An 18,140-nucleotide genomic window follows, 5' to 3' on the forward strand; every position below is an offset into this window, starting at 1 on the left:
AAAAAGACACATCACAGACAAGGTCTTTTTTTCATTAAGATCTTTAATTGAACGTACAATAAAAAAAGGACATTTTCTGTTAGACCTCATTTGCATGGAGAGGAAAAAAATAATCTGAATTTATTCCCACAAGATGGAGAGAGGGGACGCTTTCAGTGAGACTGATGTTTCATGTTTTTGTAACCAGAGACTAGGATGCATGTGTCCTTTGAGTTCAAAAGCTCCTGTATTAGCTGCACACTTAAAACAAGCAGATGCATGACAAACTCCTTAAACACCCAGATTCAAACTTGCATACAAAACAAAAACAAATTGAAAATGACTTAATCTGGGCTGCAAAACAGGATATCCAACTGCTATTGAGGCGTTTAAACTCTAAATCTGAAATCCAGAAAGTAAAAAATGGGCCTTTCCACAGATTACTTGCTCAAATTTATACACACACAAAAAAGTCAAGTAGCAACAAAGAGGAATACGTCTTTTAAATTCTGATCACACGCTCTATGTACAAGAGGTTAAAAAGGGATCGTAATCGTCCATCTACAATGTAAATTGTTCAACCATGAAACAAACCCTCATCGTTTTCTTTTCTTGTAAATTTGCAGTTCTGCAGTACATGTTCTTACATCCCAGTTGTGCATTTTAGTGCCGCGAGATAACATGAAGATTGCTTTCTGAAAGAATCTGTCAACTGAGCCTGCAGATGAAAGGGAGACCGCTCCGATGCTGTAGCCACACGCTACTTTTCTCCCACAGCTGTGCAGTTTGAAAAAGTACGAAACTAAAACAGTCATATCAAACATCATGAATGCTCCAAGACGTCACTGGACATGAGACACTGAACCGCATCAATATACCAACCAAAGAAAGATTTGTGGCAAACTGAGACACAAAGTAAAATAATACAACTTAATTCTTACTCAGCTATAAAAAGCTTCTAATAAATTTTAATTCAAGTTGTTGACATTTTTGGGAGACTTTAACTACTTCAGGTTTTAGCTCTCAATATTTTAAAGACCAGCAGTTTGGTTTCTGAAAATAATTACTGTGAGAATTAATAATTTCTGGGAGGAAGATGATTTGATGAAGACCAAAATGATTCCAAAAAGTGACTGTGTTGGAAAGAAACTGATCAAGTAGCCCTGTCACTGTCGTGCATCCTCTGATGAAACTGCATCTAAAACATGTTTTGAGAGAAGTGCAGACTTGAAGGAGAAAAGTAGACGAGTCAGGAAGCATAAAGCCAGTATGAAGAAACTGCTCATTATGTACAGCAAAGGATTCAAGCTCAACAATCAGAGAAACGCCTCCCTCCTCTACTCCCACTAATCCTGAGAAGCTGATCGAGACCTTGAGCGGGACTTTGAGCGGGAGGCCGAACGTTTCTCCCTCGACTTGGATCGGCGGTCGTCTTCCTGTGGGGACGGGGAGCGGGAGGCGGATTTTACGGCACGCTCCTCCTTCCCGTTCTCCACCGGGGAAGCTGAACGACTGCGGGACTTCTTCTCACCGGACATCTCCTTGGATCGGCTGCGTGAATCCCGTTCGGACTTCACCTTGGAACGGCTCTTTGAACGGGACTTAGATTTCCGTTCAGCTGAGCGGGACCTGGATTTGCGGGAGCGTGAACGAGATTTGGATTTGGGGGATCGAGAACGGGACTTGCGGTTGCGAGAGCGTGATTTGCTTTCTCCTGACTTGGAGCGAGACTTCCTTCCAGATCTGGAGCGGGAATGACGGCGTCTCTTGTTGCTGCGGGAACGAGACCTGTAAGGAATAAAAGAAATGCTTATACGTGCACAACTGATCAATGTCTGGCGCTGCATTAAATATGTTGTCTACATACTTCATGCCAGTATTAAAACATAAAACTCAAACTAAAATGTACTTTATTCTTATTTTTCCTGGTTTGGATCTGTTCTCACCTGGAGTGGGATCTGGAGCGACTCCTGGAGCTCCTGCTCCTGTGGCTTCTACGGCTCCTGCTGCGGGAGCGGCGACGACTACGAGATCTGAGGATGACAGCACAAAAATTAAAAATATGCAGAAGCAGATTCTTGTGCAAGATATCACTTGTGCGGTGTCATGAGGGGAGCGTGGCGGGCATTTCTTGCAACACAGCAAGTCTAAAACATCAGAGAACTGATTGAGTGGTTCACCAACCTGGAGCGGCTGCCAGAGTAGGACCTTCGTCTGCGAGGCCGGTCCTCCACTAGACGAATTTTTCTTCCATTGATGTCTGTTCCGTCCAACTTGTCCAGAGCCCTCTTCATGTCCGAGTGGGACCGGAACTCGATGACTCCCTCGTTGGTGCGTTCCTTGTGGGCGTCTGCATAAGTCACCTCTCCTGCCTGACGCATGAAGTCCTGAATAACAGAGTGTAGAGAGAAAAAATGATTAAATCCTGATGTGCTGCAAACTGCAGACTTCTAGAAAGACTAAGTAGACTAAGTCCATACAGTTAAAGAACAGATTCACAATTTTTAAAGTATTTCTTTTTATGTTAAAAGACTTTAAATGTGGCAGGTATGACTTGACATGACTAACTCAGACTGCTGAAGCCTCATTTAAGCTTCAGATAACCTTTTAAATACATTTCTGCACTAAATGACTGCGTGGACACATGGTGGATTTTAGCTCCCATCACTTACAATGAAAGTACATTTGAAGGAGATCTTTTATTAGCCATGACATGTATGAACAGGAGGAATGATTACAGTAAGTTTCAATGTTTATATGGGCATCTGACTGTTGTTTTCAGACAGAATAGAGTAACTGTGAACCTGTCCTTTAAGTGGTGAAAACCATCTTGATCTGATGATTCACCACAGTTGACTTAACTGAGGAGAAACAACAGTTTGTTTAAATATGTACCTTCAGGTCCTGCCAACTGCAGCGGCTGGACAAGTTCTCCACAACCAGACGGTACTCAGTACGGACTGGAGGTCCATACTTATCCCTGCCAGAGCGACTCCGGCTGCTGTAACCGCTACCTTTAAAAACAACAGCACATGGAAAAAGTTAGAAAACACTAAAATGGCCAAAACACAAAGAACTACTGGTCTGGGTTATCAAATGAACAAGGCAGTGACTTGCCAGATAAAAGCCCAAGGGGGTATAAATTTGCTCTTAATGAAAGGAGTCCCTCTGATCCCATTTTCAAACACAAAGCTTCAGATAAGTGATCTACAAGCCCATGCACAGGCTCTTTAAAGTTTGCATTGTTCAACAATGAAGTTGTTCTCTGCTGCAAAGAACACCACTGCATCTGTTTCCGGCAATACAAAGCCTGTCTTACTCCGATACATCACACTGTGATGGTTTAGCTGCATAAACAAATGGACAGTGATGTTCTTTCAAGACCTCTGAACCCTGTAACACAAACAGAAAGGAGGCATCCACATAGGTTGCGGTCAAGGACACCGTTAGATCAAATTGAGCTAAGAACGGTGACACATACACCAATCTTTGTTTTAGGCCATTTGACCGGGTGTCAGCCTGAAATTTCGTTTTCCAGTTTTCTCACTTACATTTTTTTTTTTTGATTGCAAGTTCTTTACTAGAGCCGCTCCACTTATGTTTGCTGTCAACATAGAAACCAATGGCAATCCTCACCATCGCCCCTGGTCTATTGGCAAAAGGCTGCTGTCATCATGGCTTCCGGTTAGGTCAGCCAAGGATCAAGGGGGGGCAAAGGTCACACACACATTGTAAGGTGAAAGCCAAGGCCAAACGGGACAGGCAGTCATCTTAGCCAGTCATCTTTAGCCTCAATGGACTCTCAGCCTCAGCCCGCAACTGGACTCTTTCAAATTGAAACATCAAGGACTTTTGTTAATGTTGAATATAAAAATATGTACCAAAGTTAGAAATACACATTTCACATGAAAATGTTAGTCTACTCCTAATGATTAAGCTAAAATTACACTAGCTAAGTTTGTGGTGATAATTTCTGATTAATTTTGTTTTGAGGTGCAAAGTGGGAAATTCACACCTTCAAAACATGGCTCACCAAACTTAATTATCCAAGAGGACTTTGTAATGCATGATAAGTCCTGCTTTCAGGCCATTTTAACTACTGCCAACTCTTACATCCTACACTCTCAGTTCTACTACTCCAGGGCTGTGTCTTGCAGATTGTTGTCCCTTCCCAATAGCTAATGACCCACAGACCAATCAAGTGTAGACCGTGATCACTAGGGAGGAGCAAAAACCTGCAGGTCACCGACCCTTGACGATCAAAACTGAGAACTGCTCACTGGGATGAGCTCCAACACAAGACAAATATTAAACTGGACTCCTGAACACTTAAAACAAAAAAAAAAAGAAAGGAAAGAAAACAAATCCCGTTTTAATCGACTACATAAGTTTGTTCATAGTCATGCTGCTACATATGACATAAAACATGAATATGAATAATATCAATATTAACACTAACTTAAAGTTTGCATGCAACCTGAGCCATAATAAACTTACAGCCACGTTACACATTAGCTTTCAAGGATTCAAGCCTTCTGGCTATAAACCGTGATTATTTGTGTGTGTGTGTGTGTGTGTGAGAGTGTGTGTCAAGAGTCAACAAGTCAACTGAAAAGGTCAATTAACGTTGCTCTAACGTCAATTAATCTGTAAACTTTAGCTGCCAATCTAAATTAGCGACACAGTATCAAATATCTCTCTCTCTCTCTCTCTCTGTGCAGTCCACATCGACACCTCACCCCAAGGGGAAGGGGAAGAGAGGGTATCTTGTAATAGACTGCACTTACTGCGCCCACCACCCCAGTAACCCCCACCGTAGCCATCTCGGTCTCGCCGCGGCCCCCGGGCATGCTCGACGATCACCCGCTCCCCGCACAGCTCCTTCCCGTTCAGCTCGTACACGGCGTCGTCGGCGTCTCGGTTGTCCTCGAACTCCACGAATCCGTAGCTGGAGATGGGAGGGAAATGCATGGTTTAAAAATAAAATGAATAAAGTCACAACAAAAAGTTTAAACTCACGTCCATTAAAAACACTGAACTAACGACCGTTAGCTCGGCCCGCTAGCTCCGCGCTGTAGCAAACACAAAGACGCCATGTTGGCCATGCGACATTTGCCACACAGACAAGACCAAAGTTAAGGAAACAAAACATTTAAACCAACACTGGTGCTATCTAAACAAAATTAACGCGCGGTGTGAACTTCCAAGCGAAGTTAACTGCAGAGGTGATAAACATTTAACAGAAAAAGAGTGAAATGTTTCTGTGCCAGCGCTGACGTCGTTAACATGAACGGTTAACTGTTGGCTGGGAAGCGTTAGCAGACGTTAACTCGTCTTCACGGAAAACTCACCCGTTCTTTAAATCGATTTCCATGAGCTTCCCATATCCGCTGAAGAATCGCTGAATGTCTTTTTCGCGGACATGGTAGCTCAGCCGTCCAATATAAACACGAGGCATGGTTATGTCGACTGCTCTTCACCGCGGCTCGTTAGCAAGCTGGACCCGACCGCTGCTTCTCCTACAAGAAGAACCCGCCAAACCAGCCAATCACAGCGAAGCTAGCAGCGCGTCATTTCCGTTATTTAACTTCGAATTAAAAGCACACATTTATCCCCTTCACGGGCTGAGTTAAAATATTTCCATTAAAGGACAAGTTCACAATTTATTAATTCTGTCTTAAAACACCAGTCAGGTGCCCATATGAACACTGAAAGAGGTTTTCCTCGCTGTAATCTTTCCTCCTGTTCATACTGGCTATTAAAGATCCCCTTCAAATGTGCTTTCAATGTAAGTGATGGGGGACAAAACAATGTGTTCACACAGTCATTTTGTGCAAAAATGCATTTAAAAGTGTGTCTGAAGCTTATATGAGGCTTCAGCAATCTGAGTTAGTCATATCAAGTAGCCACATTTACAGTCTTTTTAGCATCAAATTCCCTCTTTGTGTTTCCTTGGACAGTGTTTCCCTGTTGAGCTGGTGGAAGTATAGTAACAAAAAGAGGAACTTTGGTACAAAAAAAGACTAACATTGAAAGATATCTACTTGGTTTGACTAATTTAGATGCTGAAGCTTCATATTAGCTTCAGATAAAAAATTTCAATACATTTTTGCACAGAGGGAGGACTGTGGATTTTGTCCCCATCATTTACATTGTAAGTGCATCATGAAGGGATCTTCTAATGGTCAGTATGAACAATGTTCATATGGGCACCTGACATGGTGAACCTATCATTTAAGCAACATTTAAGACAAAAAAAAAAAAATCCCACATCCCATTTTTAATCATCTGTCCCTGGGTTTATAGTTCAGTTACCTCTTATTATATGCTAATTGTATGTAAAAAAAAAAAAAAAAAAAAAAAGGGTCTCTCAAGATGAAAGTTCTGAAATGCCAGCATCTAATATGTACTTTACTTCCTGTTTCTATACAAAATAATCTTTTAAAATTGAGTTAATAGTGCAGCGTTTAACTGTTAATAATAAACTATTTGTACACTTTGTGGTCGATATACTAAACAGTTCCTAATAAGACAAATCTCAGCTATATGAATGCATTATTTGCCCAGTAACACTACTAGGCCTACAGATGGAGCATCAACATGGCACCATGTCAGTTCTGAACATCTTGGTGCTGTAAATAGCTGTCAGAAACAAATCTACCACATGTAGGTAATCAATGACCTCGAAGAGCAAACTGTTTCAAGTCACTATGGTGAGAGTTTCATAGTGATTCATTTTAGACTGAATATTTAACAAGAAGCAGATAATTTTACCAGGTGGCGACACGGATGTAATAACGGGGAGAACAATAGTGGAGAGAGAGAGTAGAACATTTATTTTTGTAAAAACCAGGTTTTAAAATGATTGCAGTCAGACCTTCACATTCTTCTCCAATAAGAACAGAATCAATGTCATGTTTGCAGGATCACTGAACTCAAACTCCTCTTCCCCGGCAAGCTCGAGGTGTAAATTTGAATCACATTTGAAAATGACAACCTGTTAGAGACCGATCTGAGCTGCCTGCTCAGAGTCTGCTTTTCAATGTAAGGCTAGATTGTAAAGTTAGAGGGGGGGGAAGCATTTGGGTGTGTTTGTGTCAGAGGACTAAGAAACCCAATCCTCTTGACGAAATTAATTTTATTGAATTTCACATTCCTCTATTTAAATGTCCAATATTTGATCAAATGTGTTGATCTAAACCTCAGAAGTCAAAGAAATAAAGTCCACAAATGCTCATCAATGCCGTAACAGCACTCACAAACACACTGTATAATTTCTATCTGTCTCACACACGCAGCCTCTCTATTAAAGTCTTCAGTGAGTAGGTGCTCTCCCCTTTATCCACCTCAAGTACTTTGACTTTGTGGTCATCTTCAGCTACAAAATGATGATCTGTGTTAGGACTTTGTCACAGACTGGTTACGGAGAGAAAACTTTTTTTTGTACTCCATCCTGGTGACTTTGATTGGCCTCTTTGATAAGTTTTGAGAGACCACAAACAGGAGCACAACCTATTTTTTAAGCAATGTTGAGCTCTAGCATAAAAAAAAAAAGCAACCATGAGCCACAAGGCTACAATTATTAGAGCAGCTAAGCTCCATCATTGTAGTTCAACATAACTACAGTTTGGCTGGCTGCATGGAGAAATGTTTCTTTTTGTATCCAATGTAATATTGATGTTTGGTGAATGTAAAGAGGGAGACAAAGAATGAGGAAGGATTCAAGCCATGTTAAATTAGGATTTTCTTGCAGGAATCAAGAATAACAGCAAAAAAAAAAAAAAAAAAAAAATGTAGGAGACGCAGGGTTCATCAGCCAGACAACAAATCAAATGCATCCAACAGTGTATGTGGTACACATCATCTGCTTACAGTGCCTGAACTCCCATCTGCCAGCTATAGATACTCTCTCACTCCCTGCCCGGTCAGGCCACAACACAACTAAACGACAGCCAAACCCTCCCGCAGTTCGTTTCAGAGAGTCCTTTTCGCGAATCAAGGGGGCGTCCGACCCCAGCCTCGGCCTCCTTCAGGGGAGAAAGGGGAGGCCGAGCAGGGAGGAGGGAGCCCAGTTTTGGTGGCCTTTAGTTGGCTTTGGCGCGGAGCTGCGCCCTCTTGCCCGTCACAGCCTGGAAACCGGTCTTGATGCTGGCGACAGAGCAGCGGGAGTGGCACGTCTCACACTGCAGGAAATAGAGGCGAGTGTCCTTCTGCAGGATGGTCTCTGGGGAGCGGCAGGTGTGACACGTCACATATTCCTCTGCAGGGGGAGGGAGGAGACAATTATTAGTGCTGCGGTACACACTGGGGTGCCTTTAGGTCGTCTTTTAGTTGATTCTTGGCAGAGAAGTGTGAGGGGTGTAAACGAAATAGATTTGATGAAAGTATAATTAATTAAACTACTTACTGATATATCTTCTCAACACATTTTCTATCTGTTTCTGTTGAAATCTGCCTTTGATCACAAGTTGGTTATTTCCGTCTATGGAGCCACTGTTAAAAGTAAAGAGAGGAAGAAAACAAAAACACAATTCAAACTTTCAGAAAAACGGTACACACACACAGAATGAAGAGGATGCTGATACAATTACTGTATATTCATGAATTCCATCACTGTAAATACAAAAAACAAACCTTGTTCCCAACTCAGCCAACAGGAAAGCGAGGAGATGTTTAGGCTGACGATGCAACCTGTGATGAAGTACAGATAGTCAGTTTATAAATGGCTCTTTAAAAAAGGGGTTTATGGGATTCTGGGATTGACAGTAACAAGCTCACAGTTTGCAGATGTCTGTGAAGTTGACGAAGGAGGTTTTCTTGGTTCCCACTCGGACCACCTGAGGAGGCTTCATCACAAACTTCCTCTTCTCGCCGGCCACCATGTCCGGGTTCTTCTCCCTCATGATGTTGAAAACTCGATTCAAGAGCTGAGAAAAGACAACACAAAGAGTGATGCCGACTGTAGTTTACAAGTACAACGTTTGCATCAGGATGATCCCCCAAACACATAAATCCCTCTTTCAGTTTTTTTTTTTCACCAGTAGATTTTGTTAACCCAGTGCCTTGTGCACAGTTAGTGTGTAAGACTGTCTTGCATTTGTTTCAGTTTACAGGAAATAAAACTGCTAAGAATTGAGATACCTTCCTTTTTTTCTCCTCTCTATGTTGTTTGAAGCAACTTTCTTTTTCACTTATCAAAGACTTATCAAAGCGAGGAAAGTACATCCAACAAGCTGTACTTCCTCAGGAGGATGAGTAGTCTGTTAATAGCTGAGTCTTGTTTTTATATATATATATATGTGTGTGTGTGTGTGTGTGTGTGTGTGTGTGTGCGTGCGTGGTCCTACCTCATCATAAGTGTAGTCTCTTTCAGAGCCAGCCCAGGCCGGTCCTGTGGAGGAGCTGAATGAAATGCCATCGTTGTTCTTCCCCTCATCATCCTCCAGTGCTGGAAACACATCATACAAACATGTTATTGCACGTGTGTCTTCCTTTAGTTACTACTGTAAAGATCAGGTGAGTTATTCTTACCGTCATCCTTCTCCAGTGTCTCTCCCTCATCAAAGTCCACTTTCTTTGACTTCTTCTTCTTTGCAGGAAGCATCAGGTCCAGGTTGTCCTCATCCAACGCCTCCGTCTGCTCTCCTTCAATTTTCAGCTCCTGGTTTAGAACAAAAAAACAGTGAAATTCAGCGAGGAGATGATGGTGATGATGAGCTCGAGAGAAAGGAGAGTAATGAGAAAACAACGGCAGAGGTAGAACAGGAAGTGCTGTTGTAAAAATGAGCAGAAACACAAAAAGATGATGGAAGCAAATTGAAATACAAAGATTAAAAGTGATGAGGTGAGAATAAAGAAGAAAAGTTGGGTGTGTTTTGACATTGACTGACCTTTAATCCCTCTTCTATATCATTATCAAACACTTTCTTAGGTTTCTTCTTCTTTTTCTTCTGGTTGAAGAAGTTCAGGTCATTCAAATCATCAGACGGCTCTGGAGGAGGTAAAGAAAATGTTGCTTCATTCCGACGTAATGCAGACTGGCAGCTAATGCAGAGTTCATACTGCATGACTTCAGCCCCAATTTTCTACTCAGCGACAGTTTTTGGAGATCACCGATGAAAGCACCCAGATCAGAGACATATCAGTACTTACTTGGCACTCTAAACTCAGCGCTTGATCGCTGTGCGTGAACTGTTTTAAGACGTGATCTGAGAGCTCACCAATGTGTCGCAGATGCCCGTAAGATATCTCGCAGGCTAAATATCTGGTCGTGTTGGGGAGCCATACAACAAGCTACAGCCAATGAGGGCCCAAGACACAGAGTGAGGCAGACACGGGGTGAAGACAGCAGCTCCCTGAACCCAGTTTTATAATGCATTTATTTGTATGGAGTTTCTATCAGAATCAGAATCAGCTACCTACGTTTCCAGTAGGGCTGTGCGATATGTCTTTTCCACAGATTACATTGATAAATTACTCTTCTTGGCTTTTCACTTTCTCACGAAGCTTTTATTGCACTTAGAGTAACATAATGAGTTTAGTTGTCATCAACTCTCAACTGCTGTCTGTCTCTACTTCGCTACGCTGCATACACAGAGGACTGAGCCCCGCCCGCGCTGAGAAACAGCAGAGAAGCAGCGAGACGGCGACCATAAATGACAGCAAAACGCAGTAGAGACTGTCTTTATTTACATTTGTAGTTATTTACCAAATGTGTGTGCACTCGTTTCATTTCAGCTCAGTGTGTGAGAGTCTCTGCTGATTTTTGCTGTCATTTATGGTGGCGCTACTCTCCTCTGCTCTCTATGGTTCACTGCGGGCGGGGCTGAGCCCACGGTGTGTGCAGGTGATGCAGGTGAAGCACTCAAGTCGACGACAACGATATTTGTTACGTTACTGTAAGAGCAATAAAAGCTTTGGGAGTAAAAAGCCAAGACGAGTAATGTAATTTAATCCATGCAAAGGATGGACAGACAGCGTGTGTATGGAGGGGTCAGACCCTTTGTTTTTTGCTGCAAATCGGCACACTCCTCACGTGTGTCTTCGTGACATTCTAACCTTTCTTCCTTCCTTCATCTTCATCAAAGTCCAGCTCCTTGTCCTCTCCGGCTTCTGGTTCTGCCTCCTTCGCCTCCACCTCTTTAGCCTCTTCTCCTCCCACGCCCTCTCCTCCTTCCTCATCCAACATGAAGGGCTTCTTCTTCTTCTTCTTCTTCTTGGTCATGTTGGGATCAAAAATCATCTGGAGGAGAGAAAGAAAAGCAGGAATAGAGTTCATGTTGCAATTAGAAGGTTATACGGGTCATTCAGAAACTTTCACACACACAAAAAAAGCTTTTAAAACTGTTGAGAAGGTTATCAAATGATGGCCAGCATAGTTCTTCTGTGACAAGTTTCTGACCATTTTTCCCAAGAATTAAATAATTTATGGTTCAGTAACTGAGCAGACCATCTGACAATAGCACGGTTCCCCTGGTTACCTGTAGTAACATTACAGTTACAGTCAGAGTCATTTGGAACATTAAAGTTAATTACTATAGGTTGAATTTTTATCATTTGCTCAACTAATTTGTCCTTTTAAAATCAGTATCAACAGAATTACAGCAGATCAGATTCAATGTGTTTTAGTTCATTATTAGATCAGATATGTGAGCAATAATAAAAGGACAATGTGTCCACATATACAAAAATACCAGACAATGGCCTTTTGGCAGAGTCAAAAAAGACAAGCTATATTCACTCTGTCAGCTTATCTGTAGGCAGTTTGACCCAAAGTAGATTGTTTTCACTTGTGAGAGTCGACTAGTAACATAAAAGAAAACACAGGTGCTGTTGTTGGATTAAAACAGTGATTCAACTGCTGATTTAAGTATCATGTTTTACAATATCAAGTGACAGAAGCTGCAACAGTGAGCTCAATAAATGATTAGTCATCTACAGAAACTGTTCATTTTGTTGATCTTGTATGTCATTTAAGAAAAAAATGATCAGATTCAAACCTCTCAGTGTTGGTTTCCTGTTCTGATATGGTAGTAAAGTCGAATATTTTGGGGGTTTTGGACAGTTTGTTGGGTAAAATAATGTATTTGAAAACCCAATTTGGAATCTGACAATCTTTTCCTTTCATTTCATTAAGTTAATAACAGATCAATATGCATTAGTCAATACTGAAAAGAACCGTTATCAGCAATCCTACAACAGACACCTGCAGCCATTCAGAAATTAACATTTTGAGTGACAATATTCATATATACCGTGATCTGGTTATAAAACATTGTGATAATCTGCTGTTACCTCAGTTCACTAGTGCGATTTTCTGAACTATCGTGACTATCTGAGTGAAACAGTATGAAGACTGACATCAAATCCATATTTACTACTAACGCACCGACAGAAATTAATTATTTCAAGCCGGCTTAACGTTAAAGTAAAAATACAATTAGTCATGTTTTAACTGTGACAATATACCTAGACATAGAGATTATTCTGACAGCAGTTTCCATGGCTACCTTGTAGAGGAAAGCTGACTGTCCTTCTGGATAAAACAGATCTGGCAGCTTTTTGTCTCCGGAGAACATGAAACATTACTAGCCTAACGGCCGGCTAACGCTAACGCTAGCTAGCTCATTTCTACCAGTCGGTCTGAGTTGTCCATCAGTGGTGACAGGGCGGATTGGTGAACCACAGCGAATAATGGTGATCTACACGATGTGACAGCGCCCGATAAACCGGTGCTCTGCATATTTTCGTGTCATTTCATGTGGTCGGGCCGTTGTTAGCTCGGCTAACAGCCATGTGAGGAGAGCTGCTGCGGTGCCGAGGCCCAAAGTCATCCTCAACACCCATCTGACCCGATCATTCACATAATTTCACCCAACGAGTCTACAAACCGACACGGACTGAACAGTAGATACACCGGGATGACTCACCTCGTCTCCTGACATGTTTGCGGGCTGAAAAGTGACTGAAATGTGGCTCCTTTTTCACTCTTGGATCAGTCGCACACTGCTGCGCCGAAAATGTCTTGCATCAGCGTTGTGTCTGTAGTGCGCAGGCGCAGTCGCCAACTCCTGACGTAAGTACCTCGCGCCAGCGCAATCCAGCTGAGTGTTCAAGAGCGAGCAGATTTATAAACAATAAGAAACGTGCACATGCAGTTAGTATGATCCAACAGTGTTTTAAAGACATCTGATTCCATCGCCCACATTTCCCGTTAAGTTGTTGTTTTTTTAAATTAATTTATTGATAATTATTACCTTCAAACTGTGTCCAGTTACCATGGTGACTGTGTCAGCAAACTGAAAGTGAAGTCATTTATGTTGTCTTTATTTCATTATGATGCCTAATTGTTTTCTGCTATTGTATTATTGTCACAATGTTGCAAGTGACGCTTTCTATAAAAAAAGTGATGAGAGGACAGAAAGAAAAGCAGGGGAAAAAAGGGAAATTTAGTCTAAAACAAGTGTTCAAGAGCAAAATGGCTCAACTAACTGTTGCCAAATATGTATTATATATATATAAATCTACAGTCTATGATATAAATATGTATTTTATGAGTTTATAGTTAGTTTCTTTTATTATTCTATCAGAAAGTCATTGTATCTCTGTGGCGACTACCGATAATACTACTAATAATAATGATAAAATACTGCATTTAATTTGTACTGCACTTTTCATTCGCTGTGAATCTCAAAGTGCTACAGCATTTAAAACATAAAGAAAATAACCATTTAAGACTATTTCTCTATTCTCTAAAGCCTGAAAATCCCATCTAATGTAAATTATTGTGAGACACGTTTATCGGCATGTACAGTATAAACTTAACCTTAACACACAGACACCATCAAAAGGCTTCAAGAAACTGAAGGTCTAAATCTAAAACTAAAACTAGATTTAGCATCACCAGCAGGTCAGATATGGTCACTACTGTCTGCTGCATGTGACTAATAAAAGTGATGAAAATCTCATTACTTACATTTTCTCATTTTAATGAAATTAGAATGTATTTGCTCATGTTATCTGAGATTTATCAGCAAATGCTGGTGTTCAAAATGTGTGACTCAGTGTAGACGATGACCCACATCTATGTTTACCTTCTCTGCTGAATTTCAAGTTCCATTCTTTCAAATGTGCGGATTTGCTGCCATTATTAGTCTGACAATGAAGACACCAGCTTGTGCTTTGGGTAAAATTATGACAGGCATCTTTCACAATGGTCTGACATTTCATAAACAAAACAATAATTGATTTAATCAACTAATGATCAGCAGTGTTATTTGCTGCCCTTCTTTGAACAGAAAAACTGAACGTACAGCCACATGATGACAAAGTGAAAAGACGAAGCTTTCACCACAATAAAAGAATTGAAAACTTTTTAATGATTTTGCAAATAATATTCTCATCTGGATAAATAAAACATTGAAATGCAAACATGCTTGTCAATCTGTCCTTCTGTTATGCCTTTTTTTTTTTATCTATGTAAAAAATGTACATCGTGACTTTGAAAAACTAAAGGAATTAACTCTTTAAACTCCAAAACGCTGACGTTGTAGATTGACGATAATCTAATCTTTAACAAACCACCATCTCCTTTTGGATGCAGTTAATAAGGTGTGACAATAGTTTTATTATTATTGTTATCATTTTTTTTTAGCGTTATACAATTTGAAACAAAAACCGTTATGAGAAGGACCGAGACAGACAGAGCAGGATCAAAGTGTTAGGTTAAACATCTCTCTTCTAGCCGTGCGTTGTGATCTGTATTGTGACTTTCCCGCTGTTGCATGCTTCACACGACCCCGACAGAACCTCTCAGTGACGGCAGAAATACAGTATATAAAAAGAGACACGTTTGGGATATTTACACTGAATAACAAGGACTACTGGTGAGAAGTCGCTTCAATGGCGACAGGAGGCGAAAAACAGGTGGGTGGGTTTGGGGGGGAAGAGAGGGAAGGGAGGGACAAAGCACACAGCCTGAAACAAAAGAAGAGGATTCTTGCAAACACACAGCTCGCAGCTTCTTCACCCAGCTCATGCTCAGCTAAGGACTGTTATTTTTGTCAAGAAGGAAGAAAAATGAAAAAACATCCAGCCAGTTAAACGCCACGAACACAGGTAAATATGAGAGTCGGAAAAACGGATCGAGCTCCCGTGAAAATCCCCCCTTTCTGTCATCCAGCGACGTTAACGTCACACAGGCGGCCGCAGTAAACTGACAATAACTTCATTATGGCACCGCAGAGCGCAAACTATCACGCTTCAGTGTGAACTCTGCAGGCGCTGAGATAGCCCAGTAGCAGGTTACTGCAAGGACAATGGAGTGCTAGTATTGTATTAAAATAGAGGGTAAAAATATTAGGTGAGGTTGCCGTGACACAGTGACGGAGCTTCCTGACTGTGTCGTCGGCACTGAGCACCCCGGGGGTCTCTAAGGTTTGAGTTGTGAGGGGATCAGGAGGGAAAAAGAAAATAATACAGCATTTTTGCTTTTTCGTAGTGTTAGATGAAGTTCAACTCTCTCCTCACACACACAAAAACACTCATACACAACATCCTATCAAGTCCATTCATCCCCCCCCCCCTCCCCTCCCTTCCCGCCTGCCCACCCCCGCTTCTTCTTCTTCTTCCCTCTTTGATGCAGGTATGATGTGGCGGACGCTGCGTTGTTTACATGGCTTCCATCGCCCAGCGCTGCAGGTCCTCCATGTCGTCCTCGTCTTCCTCTTTCTTGGCTTTTGTGGGGTGAAAAGACAGGAGTAAAAAGCGGTGAGAGCTTTGAACAAATTGATGCAGTCATGTATAGTTGATCTCAGCTGGTTTCCAGGAACAGTACTAGAGATCTCTGGGGTGACGTCTAACACATCTGACCACCAACTACCTAAACAAACTGACTCAGACGTTAGAAAAATGATGCTGCAGTCAGGGCTTGCAGGGTTGCTTCTTGAAAAGTTTCTTACCAGGTCTGGAAGGTAATGAAGTAGAAGGCACGTTGGGGAGGGGGACGTTCTCTGGGCCGATCTCCAGCAGGTTTTTGTCCAGCTCCTCCTGTTCCAGCTCATCCAGCTCCGCCAGCAGCTCATCCTGATAAAGACAGCAAGCAACACGAAAGATGAGGACGAGCAACGACTCGTTCATGTTACACCTAAAACCTAAAAAAACTCCACTTTCAAATCAAGTATATGATATTCATCAGGTTGTTAGGTGGTCTAACTGGGGCCAAATCTGGTCCTACTTTTGTGCGTCTGTACACTTGGTGAGTAAAGCGTCTCGCTTTTAAATTAAAATACTTCAAGTCAGTTGACTGAGAATTTCAGAAATTGTATTCATTCTTTCTGCGATATTATCCCAGGATGACTGAATGCCATCAGTTGTTGTTGATGTTAGTCCATGAATGCGACCCATTGAAAATAAAGACTGATTCAACAATGTCACTAAACCAGAGTTCAGCCTGGTGGATCACAAAACAACACCGGGCAGAGTCGAGAACAGAATAAACACATGACCTTGGCAGATGACCGACAATATTTCTGGGTCAGGGTGCGTGAAGGGTTTGAGATGTCAGATCAGCTCAAGGTAATATTTCTAGTAAATCTCAAAACATATCAGACACAGACTTTCCTTTTAAAGGCAGAGATCAGTTAAGAAATACCACAAAAAACAAACAAACTGTAAAAATCAAAATATCTGAAAAGCGTCACCAACCTCATCAAACTCCTCTCCAAAGCCGACAGGTTTAGAGATGGCGTCAGAGATCTCCTGGGCCAGTTCCTGCTGCTCTGTAATGTCCTGCATCAGGTCGTCCACCTTGTCGATGTCCCTGAAACAACGTCAAGGAGAGAAACCACATCTGAGTAAAACAGAACACACGTTTACACCTTCGGAGCTTGATGTTGTCCATTTAATGTACAAGTTAGAGGCAAGAAAGTGTGTTTGGATTCTTCTTTAGTACACTGTATCTCTATTATTTCAACCTGTTTCCTCTGTGAGACAAAAGTGACTGTTTTCTATTATGAAATCAAAGCAGATATTCCCGGATAATCTCCATTTGATCGATTAGTCACATTGTAAGGAACCTGATCCGCGACTGGCAGCTGCTCTCTCTTACATGTTTTCGTGGGCAGACTTCATGGCCTTGGCAGCGAAGCCCATGTTCTTGAGCACTTCAGTGTTGGTGTTGGCATTCTCCAGAGCCTCTCTCTGGAACTCGATGGTCGACAGCGTGCCATCGATCTGGGCGAGCTGCTTCTCGTATCGCTTCTTCCTTTTCAAAGCCTGCAGAGCCGCTGTGGGAAAGAGAGAGACAGAGAGAGGATGAACAGATTGTCACAAAAATAAACCTACTGAGACGACACTGAAGTGAAGCTGTGAAATATCACCAGGGGTTGTTGAAGTGATTCTCCACTAACTCAGACACCTGATATGTGGTGGTGAAACTGTCACACTGAGTTGACTCTTGACTCATTAATCTTTGTGGAGTTGGAAATAATTAAGGTAAAAGCAATGTACACAAAGTATTCAAGCCAAGAATAGGGACAATGTTTTTTTTATTTTATTTAATGCAGTCTGCAACTTTTAAATCAGCCTCCAATAAGCAGTATAGATTTATAGTCTATCAATGTAATAACTATAACTAATCAATCACTGGAGGGTCAGTCCATCAGTTTCCTCTCTGTTGGACACTTTGGTCGAGATCAACAAGTCTCACCTAATACTGGCCAGGCTGGTGTGAAATTTAGTTTGGATATTTGCTCCTCAGAGGATGATCCTGACTGACCTCTGAAGTTTTATCATTCAACACTTTCAGGTCAATTTTACTCTTAATCAGCACATTCAAGCACGACAAGACGCCTTCAAAACTGCTGCTCAGATTTTCTAGAAAATACATGAGAGATATTTCAGGTCTCAAGGAGGTTTAACATCATATTTTCAGTGACATCAGTGAACATCAGGCCAAATGTTTATTTGTATACATTTAAAAACCACAATAAATTTAATAGCCAGACTGCTATGAAATTTAAAGTGTGTAGTCATCATCTCAAGAAGAGAAAGCTCCTTCGTTTTAGATGTGCAGAAGCTTTCATCTCAACACCATTGAGCCAAATGATCAATTTTCCTGTCTAGACCTGAAACTATCAGTTAATTACTTAGTTAATTGACAA

General features: G+C 41.5%; 3 protein-coding genes across 4 annotated transcripts in view; all 3 read right to left on the reverse strand.

Annotated features, from left to right (window-relative positions):
• Window positions 1-23: 23 nt before the first annotated feature.
• On the reverse strand, window positions 24-5,519 carry LOC121895611 (serine/arginine-rich splicing factor 6-like). Of its 2 annotated transcripts, none has more exons than XM_042408943.1 (6): window positions 5,331-5,519; window positions 4,794-4,927; window positions 2,875-2,993; window positions 2,164-2,366; window positions 1,926-2,012; window positions 24-1,767 (listed from the first exon to the last, which is right to left on the reverse strand). In XM_042408943.1, the coding sequence occupies exons 1-6, from the start codon at window positions 5,435-5,437 to the stop codon at window positions 1,326-1,328; spliced, it is 1,092 nt and encodes a 363-aa protein (XP_042264877.1). In that variant the 5' UTR covers window positions 5,438-5,519; the 3' UTR covers window positions 24-1,325. The 2 variants fall into 2 exon arrangements, with proteins under 2 accessions (XP_042264877.1, XP_042264875.1); XM_042408941.1 differs by having other exon boundaries at window positions 4,767-4,927.
• A 1,273-nt stretch (window positions 5,520-6,792) lies between these two features.
• eif2s2 (eukaryotic translation initiation factor 2, subunit 2 beta) lies at window positions 6,793-13,049 on the reverse strand. The gene is made up of 9 exons (XM_042408944.1): window positions 12,909-13,049; window positions 11,038-11,221; window positions 9,870-9,970; window positions 9,511-9,640; window positions 9,327-9,427; window positions 8,758-8,906; window positions 8,614-8,670; window positions 8,387-8,472; window positions 6,793-8,239 (listed from the first exon to the last, which is right to left on the reverse strand). The coding sequence occupies exons 1-9, from the start codon at window positions 12,921-12,923 to the stop codon at window positions 8,064-8,066; spliced, it is 999 nt and encodes a 332-aa protein (XP_042264878.1). The 5' UTR covers window positions 12,924-13,049; the 3' UTR covers window positions 6,793-8,063.
• Window positions 13,050-14,334: 1,285 nt separating this feature from the next.
• The window catches only part of LOC121895910 (charged multivesicular body protein 4b), a 5,359-nt gene continuing 1,553 nt past the window's right edge, over window positions 14,335-18,140 (reverse strand). Inside the window, exons 2-5 of the mRNA XM_042409451.1 lie at window positions 17,087-17,264; window positions 16,684-16,798; window positions 15,939-16,062; window positions 14,335-15,713 (exon numbers count right to left, since the gene is read on the reverse strand). Coding sequence (XP_042265385.1) covers window positions 15,649-15,713; window positions 15,939-16,062; window positions 16,684-16,798; window positions 17,087-17,264 — 482 coding nt within the window. The 3' untranslated portion in view covers window positions 14,335-15,648. The remainder of the gene's footprint in view (window positions 15,714-15,938; window positions 16,063-16,683; window positions 16,799-17,086; window positions 17,265-18,140) is intronic.

This window comes from Thunnus maccoyii, chromosome 4 (genome assembly GCF_910596095.1).
Source record: "Thunnus maccoyii chromosome 4, fThuMac1.1, whole genome shotgun sequence".
NCBI classification, from domain to species: domain Eukaryota; kingdom Metazoa; phylum Chordata; class Actinopteri; order Scombriformes; family Scombridae; genus Thunnus; species Thunnus maccoyii.

Coding starts and splice junctions, on each gene's coding strand:
- LOC121895611 (XM_042408941.1), bottom strand. CDS start 5,437: ATGCCTCGTGTTTATATTGGACGGCTGAGCTACCATGTCCGCGAAAAA. Junction 2,994..4,766: donor TTACTGGGGTGGTGGGCGCA/GTAAGTGCAGTC, acceptor TTGTTTTTAAAG/GTAGCGGTTACAGCAGCCGG. Junction 2,013..2,163: donor TACTCTGGCAGCCGCTCCAG/GTTGGTGAACCA, acceptor TGTCATCCTCAG/ATCTCGTAGTCGTCGCCGCT.
- eif2s2 (XM_042408944.1), bottom strand. Junction 9,641..9,869: donor ATATAGAAGAGGGATTAAAG/GTCAGTCAATGT, acceptor GTTCTAAACCAG/GAGCTGAAAATTGAAGGAGA. Junction 8,240..8,386: donor TGTGTTGAGAAGATATATCA/GTAAGTAGTTTA, acceptor CTCCCCCTGCAG/AGGAATATGTGACGTGTCAC.